The sequence below is a fragment of the Oncorhynchus masou genome, chromosome 33, assembly GCF_036934945.1.
Source record: "Oncorhynchus masou masou isolate Uvic2021 chromosome 33, UVic_Omas_1.1, whole genome shotgun sequence".
NCBI classification, from domain to species: Eukaryota; Metazoa; Chordata; class Actinopteri; order Salmoniformes; family Salmonidae; genus Oncorhynchus; species Oncorhynchus masou.
The window spans coordinates 25877019-25890834 of NC_088244.1; the positions used below are offsets into that span (position 1 = coordinate 25877019).

The following is a 13816-nucleotide window of genomic DNA, read 5'->3' on the forward strand; positions in this document are numbered from 1 at the left end:
TGCGTCTTTCCAAATCGTGTCCAATCAATAGAATTTACCACAGGTGGACTCCAATCAAATTGTAGAAACATCTCAAGGATGATCAATGGAAACAGGCTGCACCTGAGATCAATTTCAAGTCTCATAGCAAAGGGTTTGAATACTTAATAAATAAGGTGTTATTTGTAATACATTTTCTTAAAATATCAAAAAAACTTGTTTCTGCTTTGTCTTTATGGGGGTACTGTGTTGCTTGAGTCAAAAAAAAATACATTTTAGAATAAGTAACAAAATGTGGAAAAGTGAAGGGGTCTGAATACTTTCCAAATGCACTGTATATGAAATTCTCATGTTTTATGAATTGGATTATATAATCTTTAAATCCAGTCAAAAACAGTATAGGATATGGAAGGCAGCAAATGACATCACTTTCTCAGCATATCTAGCAAACTATTGATCAGAGTTCCATAACCATTTTCACAGTTTCATTTAAAAACTTGATTTATTATGCAACCCATTGAGCGTATGGGTGAGAAATAAACAAACATTTATGAACATGAAATAAAACACATCCCAGCAAATAATTTCTTCTAAATTGTAGCAGTATATTGGGAATGAGGCACTATCAATGTGATAAAATCTTAAAAATCACCCAAATCCTTGCTATGCATATCAGTCAATGGTGATGCATCACCATGTGTTTAGGGAACAGATCAAGAAAAAGAAACACAGGACCATTCCATCACCAAAAATCTTTAGTGAGCATCATGATATGCTTACACTGAACAAACAGGTCAAGTCTCCAGATCTGAAACCATACCAAAAAAAAAAAAAAAAAAGGGCACATGGAAAATGTAATCCAGATCCCTTTTCACCTCATTTAGCACACGGTAATCTTACCAAAAGACACATCTCAATAGGTAGTCTAAGTAACTCATTACTTATCCCATGTACAAATACTTATGCAATCACTTACATTTTTTAATCACTGGAATACACCTAAGGCAATTGATGTAAATGATCAAATATTATTAAAAAGTACAGTACTTCAGACATTAACACTTTAGTTACAATAAATCCACATGAACATATTAAAACACTAAGATTTCCATGTCTTTGTGTACTCAGAAGACAGGTGAAGTGATCTGCAAAAAATATTTCTAGTTAAATCATCACTTCTGAAATACAAGACTTTTCCAATACAACCAGAAGAGGGTTCCATGCAGTGACAAGTAGCATCATGATTGTCAGAACAGGTTTGAAGTAAACTACAAGTGTTTATTGAGTAACGGTGGAATGGTCTGTCACTAAAAGATTAAGAGCCATTAAGAACAGTAAACTACAGCTGCACCCCAATGAACAATGTGGAGTCTCTCAAAACATTAAAAATAACAAAAAAACACAGATCGTATAAATAACAAATACAACTATAAAATCTAAAAGAAAGGGATATCCTGTGTTTGCCAAAACTGTCAAGGAATGTGAATTGAGAGTCCATTTGGTGGGGATAAGTGTCTGTACTGCTAGATCCAGCACCCAGGGAGTAGTTTCATTTGTCCAGCAGAGCAGCTCTCTCGCCGTGCTGCGATTCCAACTCTAGAGGGGCATTATTGCGGTATATCAAGAACTGTATGGAGATCTGATGCTGCGAGTCAAGGGAATTCAAGAAGTTTATGAAATTAAATACAAATTATATTCTTAAAAAGGCACTGGAAAGGAAATGCATCCCAGACTACAGGCTTAGATATAGGATAATGTACAGGTAAATACTTACAGCATACCAGTCACAAACCAACCTGAACCAATTGCCTTTAGATAAGTTCATTACGGTCATTGTAATACAAGGACCGAGCCAAAAGCACAAGCTAAGTGTTAAGTCAAAGCAGACTAAAAGTTACAAGTACACATGTGATTGAAGAGACCAGAGGCCCAGCAGGCATTGTAATGAGAAGGATACCAGCAGGTCTAGAGAGAGGGTGCCCATGCTGCCGACGAGCCAGGGCAGGTGGTGGATGATGTAGCTTCCCTCTCCCTGGCCCTGCTCAGGGTTCTTCAGTAGCACACTCAGGCCGTACATGGTGTTACCCAGGATGACCAGGGCAAACAGAAAGTAGGACACACCCTCCGTCGACTTTCTTGTATACTACAGAGAGATAGAAAGAAAATATCCATGCAGGACTTTCAGGTAGGAAGCCTACCCAGTACTCATTCACTCAACAACCCTTCCCAAACTATCCTTCTTCCGACTCACATTAATGTGCATCTGTGGAAGTCTGGAGCAGAGGTAGAGCACTGAGGATATGGAGCCAATGATATACCCAATGATCTCCTTGGTGCTGAAAGCCTGGACACACAAAAAAAAAAGTTTGCATGTCACGCATAACATTTAGCCAGGGGCCAGTGTCATATCAACACAAATTACATTAGCATCCACTGATTGCTTAAAGACCACTTTTCACCTTAATACCGTCCACAGTGGTTGACAGCAAGGCCCGCCCTTTAAACCCAGAGAGGACCACATCCTGTTGGGACGCAGGTAAGGCCACGAGGCCGGCAGAGAAGCCCAAGACATAGACCACACCCACCACATTTAAGACCAACCTGCCTGGGTTGAGAAAAAAAGGGGCTTAGTCTTAATTTTTGGAAGACGCTGCCTCAGCAAACTCCTGCAACAATGAGTCACTGCGTCATCAGCTGCCACAAAAATAAGGAAACAAAAACAGAATGTTGTGGTGTTGCATGGTATTGCTGACATCAGTATTGGGTCTTTTTTTACATTGGACAATGAGTGGAAAAAAATGCAACACTAATGTAGAAAAATGTGGATCTGTTAAGTGTACTAAAAAAAAAGCAAAGTTGGGGACTTTTACCATCACAAGGTCTAGTATCGAGCAGTGTTTCTCAACACCAGCCTAATCCTAGGGAGCCTCTATGTAGATGAGAACAGTCCAATCTGAAGCTATTCCCATGCTAAAATACACACCTGTTAGGTTCACTGAACCGTTAAATAACTAAGCCTATATTCAATTTAAACAACCTTGCAATGTTTTTTGGCATAATGAGACATTTTTACAAAGGTGTCTTGGAAAGAACATTTGTTGATTCGGCAGAACATGGACAAGCCATACCCTGTCATTTGTGTGTGTGTTAAACTGCAGTGTTTCCCAACTCCAGTCCTCAAGTACCCCCAACAGTACACCTTTGTTGTAGCCCAGGACAAGCACACCTGATTCCACTTGTCAACTAATCATCAAGTCCTCAATGAGTTGAATCAGGTGAGTTTGTCCGGGGCTACAACAATATGTACTGTTTGTAGAGTACTCAAGGACTGGATTTTGGAAAGACTTATACACACACAAAGGCCCCTCAATTAATAGTCAATGGGTGGAATGTACAATGACCAGTGGCCTTGATTTAGTACTGACAAATGTCACAGCAGATAATTTGACAAATACAAACTCACTGTTATTCATCCTGTTCTTAGCCACATAGTAAAAGTACATTCCCAGCATCAATAAGTCAGCCAGGACATAATACACTGCTGTGTACGTCTGTATGAGAGAAGGGGGAGAGAGAGACATGTCAGTGGGGTGGACAAGGGGAATACTTATATGCCGAACATTAAAACGTCATTATCTTTACATCAGTATCTTGATGAGCTGACAATTTCAGTTTATCCTTATTCTCATTTTTAGACTGACACCAAAACAGTTAATTTTTAAACCATTTCAGCAATATTGACTGACCCAGACAGCCATCACTTACCTGTAGCGGCAGTTGGTCAGCTAAGAATGAGCCTACAAGATTGCAGGAGTCACCCCCCAGCCACAGCAGCAGAAACCAAATGGACAAGGCACTGTCCATATTCCCACTCTTACAAGAGTTGTAGTACTGCCTGCATTCATGAACATAACAATAGGAAACATAACAGTGCTGTCCTTAAGTCAGAAATGGGCTGAAATAATGTAAACCCAATCCAGACTTACGGCAGAGAAGAGACCATGAAGCACATTATTGACAGCAGACCCAGGATTACACTGGCCATGTCCCTGGCGTCCTGGGCACATTCCCGCAGCCCTTCCCAAACCCATATTGACCCATTTGGGCACACAGCGCTGAAGTTTCCATCAGTATTCCATCCAATGGACACCAGCGTGAGGACACCATCAGCCGACCCCAAATTCAGACTCATTCTATGCACAGAGGAAAGGGTTAAACGCACAAGTTAGACAAAATAGCTAAATAAGCAATAAATTAAAAGGTAGGTATGTGCTTATTATTTCTGTAGGTAAAACTGGTTTATACCTCAGTCTCAAATGTTACTATCTGCTATGGAAATCAGAGTCGAGTGACCTCGGTTTGAACCAAGAATGGACTGACTGTTTCCAGCTGGGCAACAAAACAAGTTGCTAGTTTACGTTTCCTTGCTTGTTAGCCGGCTGCCTCCTCAAGGTTGTGGCTGATTCAAACGCCTAAAATAAGGTAACGCCGGTCGAACATTCAAAATACTGATCTTACCTGATTCTCGGACAGTTATTGTAGTGTGTCCAGGAATCAACATCTGTTTGCCGACTGGCTTGCAAAGATAAAGAAAACAGGCATAGATGTAAAAACAATTGTGTTCGGAGTGACCTAGCTAGTTATGATTGGAAGATGATCTCTTCAAAAGGCGGAGCTCGACGGCAGATTGAGGGAGTTCTATTAACCTGAGCCGCCGAGCACCGTGAACGAGCAAAAGCGGTCCGGGAGGAGGGAGCGCCTCTCTCAAATCGAACCGTAATATGAGCTGCTCGAACTTGTTAACGAGGCAGCATAGTGCATAATTTAGAAACATATATTTTCAAACTAGTTTTCATTGGGGGGGCAGATAAAGCGATTTTATCAAAAGCAATCTCTGTTGCATCTGAAAACACAGAATCCTACTCTTTACCCCAAGTGCTTAAATGGATACTTGGCAATGAGGCCATTTATCTATTTCCGCAGTCAGATGAACTCGTGGATACCATTTTATGTCTGTGCGTCCAGTATGAAGGAATTTATAGTTTCACGAGCAAATGTTAACTAGCGTTAGCGCAATGACTGGAAGTCTACCTTAAAGCTAGTTAGCAACTTCCGCACGCAGACATAAAAATGGTATCCATGAGTTCATCTGACTCTGGGTAAGTAAATAAATGACCTTATTACCAAAATCCCTAAGTATCCCTTTAACTAGCTCTCAGCAGTAACATTCGCCCAGTGTTGCCTCCATTGAACTACAATTCCGACCTTGTGTTAATGTGCGAGCAAGCATCGGGGTTCTTAACCTACAGTGCTTCACTTCTGTTTTGAGCCGACAGTTGGCCAGAGATGGACACCTTGCTGGCTCATGCACGGAAGGTAAACCGGATCCAAAACCAATACAATCCCTTTTCACAGAGGCATGACGAATCCCCCCCCCCCCCCCCCCCCCCCCCAATTATGTTTGTAATAAGGGACCTCGGTTAAATAACAAATCAACTAAATTTTAAGTTTCCAAGCTATATCACAAAATAACCATCACAAACTATTTAACTTCGAAGTTCTACACGCTTTGTATTTTTTCAAAACACTGAAAATTAAGACCATAATGGTGTCTTAAGGTTGCGTATTGCTGCCACTCAGATTTGTTTTGTATAAAATATATTACGAGATACTGTAAAATCATGTTATGAAATAATTCATTATCTCGTTATTGTGAGAAAGATCACGTTATAACGAGAAAGATTACATTATTACAAAAATAATCAGGTTGCACATTATTACGAGAAATAGCCTTTGTTATGCTGAAACGATAGCATAGGCTACATGGCATGCACATGTTGCCATTATAATTTTTTATTTTTATTAATTGAACATTCATTTAACTAGGCAAGTTAGTTAAGAACAAATTCTTATTTACAATGACGGCTAACCCCGGCCAAACCTGGATTCGAACCAGGGACTGTACGCATTTTGCACAGAGATGCAGTGCCTTAGACCGCTGTGCCACTCGGGAGCCCTTAATGGAGAGCCCATTATGTCCGGTTTGCTTGAGTTGATCAACTTTTATTTTTCTCTTCAATTTGAGGTATTGGGAGATATTAGTGTTATTGAGCAATATAGATGGTGTTGTCATTAGTTTACCTACATTGTGTTGAGTTATCGACGGCTCTACAGCACACGGAAAAAACACAGTAGCTAGCTTTTCCTTAATTATTAACTGGGCAGACATGGGACAATTAATGGATACAAACTAATGCATCTTAAATACATCCAAACAGGTGAGGTGGTGACCCAAAACACAGTCAGGCGTTTACTTCACATTCTAGACCCCCATGGACTGCGCATTTGGGCGGAAATCTCTGGTAATGAGATTAACTAGCTACTTTACCTTCACAACCAAGAGGACATAAAGGAACAGTTTAGGTAATTGTAATTTTTGTCTTGTACTTTCACATTTGGAAGGTGCTTTGAAACAATTAGCTAGCATGATTATATATTTTCAAGCACAACCAACCCATTAGCTAGCATGCTATATCTGAATGATGCACTGAAATTAGGTACTCTCAAGGGGATCACAATAGTAGCAAGCTATGGCTATTCTCAAAAATAAGCACTGTGCTAGGGCAACAAGTGAGTAAGAATCCCGGATGTCTCAACTCCTCCCTTTCCTCTACGCGAAACATAAATTTTTTTATGTACATACGTGTAGCCTAAGCCGGCATTGTGGGAGACAAACCATCTGTCGAGACTAGTCTAGAGAGACTACTATCTTATGTATTATTGATTGATGACTGTTGGAACTTGCTCACAAACAGAAAGTGCCAGTGGCTTTAATCTTGTAATTGAAAGAGAAACTTGTAATAAAATTATATATTTTTGATATAGTGTTGTTTGGTCCATTGTAATGCTCAGAAGTCATGATCCAACTCAATAGGTGGCCTGTCACGATCCAGTCTTCCTATGGTTGAGGTGTTCCCCCTCAGTAAAAAGGAACTGCCGTAGTCTGGTAGTGGTGTCATTTTTGGTAACCCTATAGGCGGCAGGTGTTACGTAGTCATATGGCTAATACTGTATTCTGTAAATATAATTACAATATAGACTTGTACTTGCTCTTTAGAGAAGTTCTGTGCATCTTATGTTGGAAACCATATTCACGGAAACCTAGTTGCAGACTACTTATAAAATTGTAACCTGTTTCATGAACACCAGTGCTCTTTTAGGACAAGAATGACTGCGTAACCTTAAGGACAATGTCTCCATCACAGGTCCCCAAGGGTAATGTTATAGTAAGGGTATATATCGTTAACATAACTTGTGATGGTTTAAATATTCAGATTGGGCATGTCAAATCAATGAACTATATCAACATTTTTATTTACATTTTACCTCACAACCTTTTGATAGGAAAAATTTGATCTGCATTGAATGTAGGACTTTTACCCTTGTGAAGTAAGATGTATCTTTAAAAGTATTGACTCAGGCAACAACTTTATTGTTCAAGCAAATATGGTGTAAATGTAACAGTATAGATTTTACGTCCGTCCCCTCACCCTGACCTGGGCACGAATCAGGGACGCTCTGCACACGTCAACAGTCACCCTCGAAGCATCGTTACCCATCGCTCCACAAAAGCCGTGGCCCTTGCAGAACAAGGAGAATTTCTACTTCCAAGATCTCAGAGCAAGTGACATCACCGATTGAAACACCACTAGCGTTAACTAGCTAGCCATTTCACTTCGGCTACATAAGCAGTACTGGAGGGGCAGAGCAAGCAGGCGGGCTTCCTTCAACTTTGGGGATACATTGAGGGTGGAGTTTCAGTCCCCATCTGTGCAAGGGGTGAAGCCAAAGATAGTTCACTCAGGCTGTTTACCATTGTCTACTTAAGGGGGTGGCTCGCCCATTGACACCCAATGCGATAGCAGCTGGGTCAGGTCTACTTAGTTCATTGACTTCAATTGAAACAGAAAAAAATAGGGAGTGGGATGTCTCGCTTCCTCTTCAATCTCTGGTGAAGCTCTACATTCACCTGGCTACCCAGAGGTTATGCGGTAGGGTGCAGTTGAGGCCACTATAAAGTAGATGGGAGACAATGTGGTACCTAAGGTGGAGAAAGGGAGCTTAATGGGATGGGAAGGGAGAGGCGGGTACCTGTGAGTCGAGTGTTGTCAATATAAGGTCAAGTCAAATGTGAGTGTGCGTGTCTCTGCCTCACTGCCTGTCAGTCAGTTGCTATTCAAAGCATAGTCTACCTCGTCAGTAGAGCGTTGCATGGTGATGAACATGGCTCCTACTTCGGCTGGCGGACTTCATCCTGGCATTAACGATGGTCAGCAGACTGCATCGAGGGGTGAAGGACAGCAGGAGGATCTGATAGGTGCTCATCTCTCCTGTAATAGAAGTGTTGAATGCAGAATAAAGTTTCTCTCATGGTTATTGGATGTCAAATAAATTCTTGCCAGTAGTTGAGAAGAGCTGCTGCTGCTAGGCTAGTCCCAGATCTGTATGTCCACTCACCCACATCTACTAATCATTGTCCAGGGGTAAATCTGAAGTTATAGAAGGAATGTCCTGTTCTGTTCCGGCGCCGACAGAGATGGCCGCCTCGCTTCGCGTTCCTAGGAAACTATGCAGTTTTTTGTTTTTTTTTACGTGTTATTTCTTACATTAATACCCCAGGTCATCTTAGGTTTCATTACATACAGTCGAGAAGAACTACTGTATATAAGATCAGCGTCAACTCACCATCAGTACGACCAAGAATATGTTTTTCGCGACGCGGATCCTGTGTTCTGCCTTACAAACAGGACAACGGAATGGATCGCATGCAGCGACCCAAAAAAACGACTCCGAAAAAGAGGGAAACGTGGCGGTCTTCTGGTCAGACTACGGAGACGGGCACATCGTGCCCCACTTCCTAGCATTCTTCTTGCCAATGTCCAGCCAGTCTCTTGACAACAAGGTTGATGAAATCCGAGCAAGGGTAGCATTCCAGAGGGACATCAGAGACTGTAACGTTCTGTGCTTCACGGAAACATGGCTCACTGGAGAGACGCTATCCGAAGCGGTGCAGCCAACGGGTTTCTCCACGCATCGCGCCGACAGAAACAAACACCTTTCTGGTAAGAAGAGGGGTGGGGGTGTATGCCTTATGGCTAACGAGGCATGGTGCGATGAAAGAAACATACAGGAACATACAAATCCTTCTGTTCACCTGATTTAGAATTCCTCACAATCAAATGTAGACCGCATTATCTACCAAGAGAATTCTCTTCGATTATAATCACAGCCGTATATATCCCCCCCCAAGCAGACACATCGATGGCTCTGAACGAACTTTATTTAACTCTTTGCAAACTGGAAACCATTTATCCGGAGGCTGCATTCATTGCTGTTGGAGATTTTAACAAGGCTAATCTGAAAACAAGACTCCCTAAATTTTATCAGCATATCGATTGCGCAACCAGGGGTGGAAAAACCTTGGATCACTGTTACTCTAACTTCCGCGACGCATATAAGGCCCTGCCTCGCCCCCCTTTCGAAAAGCTGACCACGACTCCATTTTGTTGATACCTGCCTACAGACAAAAGCTAAAAAAAGAAGCTCCCACGCTGAGGTCTGTCCAACGCTGGTCCGACCAAGCTGACTCCACACTCCAAGACTGCTTCCATCACGTGGACTGGGACATGTTTCGTATTGCGTCAAATAACATTATATAAGGTAGCATTGTTTAAAGTGGCTAGTGATATATTTACAACATCTCCAATCAATTCCCATTATTAAAGTGGCTGGAGTTGAGTCAGTGTCAGTGTGTAGGCAGCAGCCACTCAATGTTAGTGGTGGCTGTTTAACAGTCTGATGGCCTCTAGATAGAAGCTGTTTTTCAGTCTCTCGGTCCCAGCTTTGATGCACCTGTACTGACCTCGCCTTCTGGATGATAGCGGGATGAACAGGCAGTGGCTCGGGTGGTAGATGTCCTTGATGATCTTTATGGCCTTCCTGTAACATCGGGTGGTGTAGGTGTCCTGGAGGGCAGGTAGTTTGCCCCCGATGATGCGTTGTGCAGACCTCACTACCCTCTGGAGAGCCTTACGATTGAGGGCGGAGCAGTTGCCGTACCAGGCTTGCTAAAACTTGCTACTCTCTCCACTACTGTTCCATCGATGTGGATAGGGGGGTGTTCCCTCTGCTGTTTCCTGAAGTCCACAATCATCTCCTTAGTTTTGTTGACGTTGAGTGTGAGGTTATTGTCCTGACACCACACTCCCAGGGCCCTCACCTCCTCCCTGTAGGCCGTCTCGTCGTTGTTGGTAATCAAGCCTACCACTGTTGTGTCGTCCGCAAACTTGATGATTGAGTTGGAGGCGTGCGTGGCCACGCAGTCGTGGGTGAACAGGGAGTACAGGAGAGGGCTCAGAACGCACCCTTGTGGGGCCCCAGTGTTGAGGATCAGCGGGGAGGAGATGTTGTTACCTACCCTCACCACCTGGGGGCGGCCCGTCAGGAAGTCCAGTACCCAGTTGCACAGGGCGGTGGTCGAGACCCAGGGTCTCGAGCTTGATGACGAGCTTGGAGGGTACTATGGTGTTGAATGCCGAGCTGTAGTCGATGAACAGCTTTCTCACATAGGTATTCCTCTTGTCCAGATGGGTTAGGGCAGTGTGCAGTGTGGTTGAGATTGCATCGTCTGTGGACCTATTTGAGCGGTAAGCAAATTGGAGTGGGTCTAGGGAGTCAGGTAGGGTGGAGGTGATATGGTCCTTGACTAGTCTCTCAAAGCACTTCATGATGACGGAAGTGAGTGCTACGGGGCGGTAGTCGTTTAGCTCAGTTACCTTAGCTTTCTTGGGAACAGGAACGATGGTGGCCCTCTTGAAGCATGTGGAAACAGCAGACTGGTATAGGGATTGATTGAATATGTCCGTAAACACACCAGCCAGCTGGTCTGCGCATGCTCTGAGGGCGTGGCTGGGGATGCCGTCTGGGCCTGCAGCCTTGCGAGGGTTAACACGTTTAAATGTTTTACTCACCTCGGCTGCAGTGAAGGAGAGACCGCATTTTTCCGTTGCAGGCAGTGTCAGTGGCACTGTATTGTCCTCAAAGCGGGCAAAAAAGTTATTTAGTCTGCCTGGGAGCAAGACATCCTGGTCCGTGACTGGGCTGGATTTCTTCCTGTAGTCCGTGATTGACTGTAGACCCTGCCACATGCCTCTTGTGTCTGAGCCGTTGAATTGGGATTCTACTTTGTCTCTGTACTGATGCTTAGCTTGTTTGATAGCCTTACGGAGGGAATAGCTGCATTGATTGTATTCAGTCATGTTACCAGACACCTTGCCCTGATTGAAAGCAGTGGTTCGTGCTTTCAGTTTCACACGAATGCTGCCATGAATCCAAGGTTTCTGGTTAGGGAATGTTTTAATCGTTGCTTATGGGAACGACATCTTCAACGCACATTCTAATGAACTCGCACACCGAATCAGCGTATTCGTCAATGTTGTTATTTGACGCAATACGAAACATGTCCCAATCCACATGATGGAAGCAGTCTTGGAGTGTGGAGTCACACTGGATTATTCATCTCATATGCATACGTATATACTGTACTCTATATCATCTATATCATCGACTGCATCCTTATGTAATACATGTATCACTAGCCACTTTAACTATGCCACTTTGTTTACATACTCATCTCATATGTATATACTGTACTCGATACCATCTACTGTATCTTGCCTATGCTGCTCTGTACCATCACTCATTCATATATCCTTATGTACATATTCTTTATCCCCTTACACTGTGTATAAGACAGTAGTTTAGGAATTGTTAGATTACTTGTTGGTTATTACTGCATTGTCTGACCTAGAAGCACAAGCATTTCGCTACACTCGCATTAACGTCTGCTAACCATGTGTATGTGACAAATAAAATTTGATTTGAATGAGGGAGAGAGAATTCGCCATCAGAGAAGGAGTACTGATCTAGGATCAGGTCCACTCGGCACATATATTTATTATGATATTACATTTAGCAAATGTCACGGGTTCGCGTCATGCCATTTGTGGAGGTGGTTTTAGATAGTCAAATATGGTAGTGAGAGGAAGCCCAGTGGCCGGCAGTGGGAGAGGATGGAACGAGATGGATTTTGGCCGGCATTCTGCACATTTTCTCATCGATGAAACATTTGATCTCAATACAGTTTTCTGTTCCCAAACATAGTGGACTACTTTTGTAGACTTTAACCCAACAGCATCAATGTAACAGTATAACTCTAGACCGTCCCCTCGCCCATACACGGGCTCGAACCAGGGACCCTCTGCACACAACAACAGTCACCCACGAAGCATCGTTACCCTTCCAGAGCAAGGGGAACTACTACTTCAAGGTCTCAGAGCAAGTGACGTCACCGATTGAAACGCTATTTAGGGCGAACACTGCTAACTAGCTAGCCATTTCACATCCGTTACAATAGTTGTGCCCAAAAGTTGTGATAGATGGAGGCTCAGAACTGTTTCGTGTAATTAACATCATAGTGTCCTGGGAATATGACATTGCTAAAGTAGACAAATGTTTATTAGAAAACAACTTTGCCATCATTATCATGTCGTCAAATGAATGGCAATGTCGTTAGCTAACAAAGTTTGTCAACAATAGCCAGCAATGCTAACGGTAGCTAGCTCAAATCTGAGTTGGTCTCCCCTCAATTTTAGCTAGCTAACGTTATACATCTAAAGTCATTGACGACATCCAAATGACTAAAGGTTTTCCTAATAATCATTTTACTCCTTTTGAAATGTCATATTTCCAAACCACTGTAGTGCACTTTTGATTAAATTAGCGCTCATTGAGTACGCTTGATCAGTCGGAAATTGTTCTCTGATAGGGACTTGCTTGTTCTTGAGAATAGCCATATCTACCATAGTGATCCTCTCGAGTGGCGAATTTCAGTGCATAATTCAGTTTACTAGATGGTTGTGCTAGAAATGCTAATCATGCTACCCAATAGCTTCAATGCACCTTCCAAATGTGAAATTTCAGGTAGCTACTAATCCCCTTTCCAGAGATTTAGGTCCAAATGTACAGTCCATGGGGATCTAGAATATGAAGTAAACGTCTGACTATTTTGGGTCACCACCTGTTTGGAACCATTTAAGATGCATTAGTTTGTATCCATGAAGCTTTCCAAATCCGCCCAGTTAATCTGCTGTACAGCCATAGAGAACTCCGATTTCCCTACAATGCACGACACCATTTATTTTGCTCAATGACACTAATATCTCCTAATGCCTCAAACCGAGGAGAAAATACAAGTTAATCAACACAAGCAAACTGGACATAATGTCAACCTGTGCAAGAGAGGAAGACAAGCGTGCCAAGTAGCCTAATGCTAACGTTTCAGCACAATAAAGGCCATTTCTCATAAAATACAACAGAGTTATTTTGCAATAAATACATCTTTCTCGTTATAACATGACTTTTCTCATACCGAGTTATTTAATAATTACCTAATGTCATCTAATTTCGTAAGTCATATAAAAAAATATTGCTGAGTGGCAGCAATATGCCACTGTAGTATTTTATACAGCTGAAGTTCACTGCAGCCACATTTTTGCCTGAAACACGTGCCATTTTCCAGCTATTCCACAGGTTGCATGTCACTGAAGGCTCCAGTGTAAATAATGCAGCTCAGCCTGTGCACCCATATGTAGACTTGATAACAAATGTCCACTTGATAACAAGTGTCGACATGGTAGTTGGGGGCGGGCCACAACCTGCTGTATCTTGGGCTATTGGCCATAATTGGCTAAAGTGGGCATGCAAGTAATCCATACCC

General features: G+C 42.6%; 1 protein-coding gene across 2 annotated transcripts; it reads right to left on the minus strand.

Annotated features, from left to right (window-relative positions):
• Positions 1-450: 450 nt before the first annotated feature.
• On the minus strand, positions 451-4671 carry LOC135528132 (lysosomal amino acid transporter 1 homolog). Of its 2 annotated transcripts, none has more exons than XM_064956980.1 (8): positions 4498-4671; positions 3966-4172; positions 3745-3874; positions 3443-3530; positions 2439-2584; positions 2231-2323; positions 1937-2122; positions 451-1618 (listed from the first exon to the last, which is right to left on the minus strand). In XM_064956980.1, the coding sequence occupies exons 2-8, from the start codon at positions 4169-4171 to the stop codon at positions 1529-1531; spliced, it is 939 nt and encodes a 312-aa protein (XP_064813052.1). In that variant the 5' UTR covers position 4172; positions 4498-4671; the 3' UTR covers positions 451-1528. The 2 variants fall into 2 exon arrangements, with proteins under 2 accessions (XP_064813052.1, XP_064813053.1); XM_064956981.1 differs by lacking the exon at positions 4498-4671 and adding an exon at positions 4285-4491.
• Positions 4672-13816: the final 9145 nt, after the last annotated feature.

Excerpts from the sequence above, each read along its gene's own strand:
- LOC135528132 (XM_064956980.1), bottom strand. The coding sequence starts at position 4,171 with ATGAGTCTGAATTTGGGGTCGGCTGATGGTGTCCTCACGCTGGTGTCC. Across the intron at positions 2,585-3,442 it reads TAAGAACAGGATGAATAACA|GCAGGTTGGTCTTAAATGTG; the intron begins GTGAGTTTGTAT and ends TTCTCAACCCAG. Across the intron at positions 2,324-2,438 it reads CCACTGTGGACGGTATTAAG|GCTTTCAGCACCAAGGAGAT; the intron begins GTGAAAAGTGGT and ends TTGTGTGTCCAG.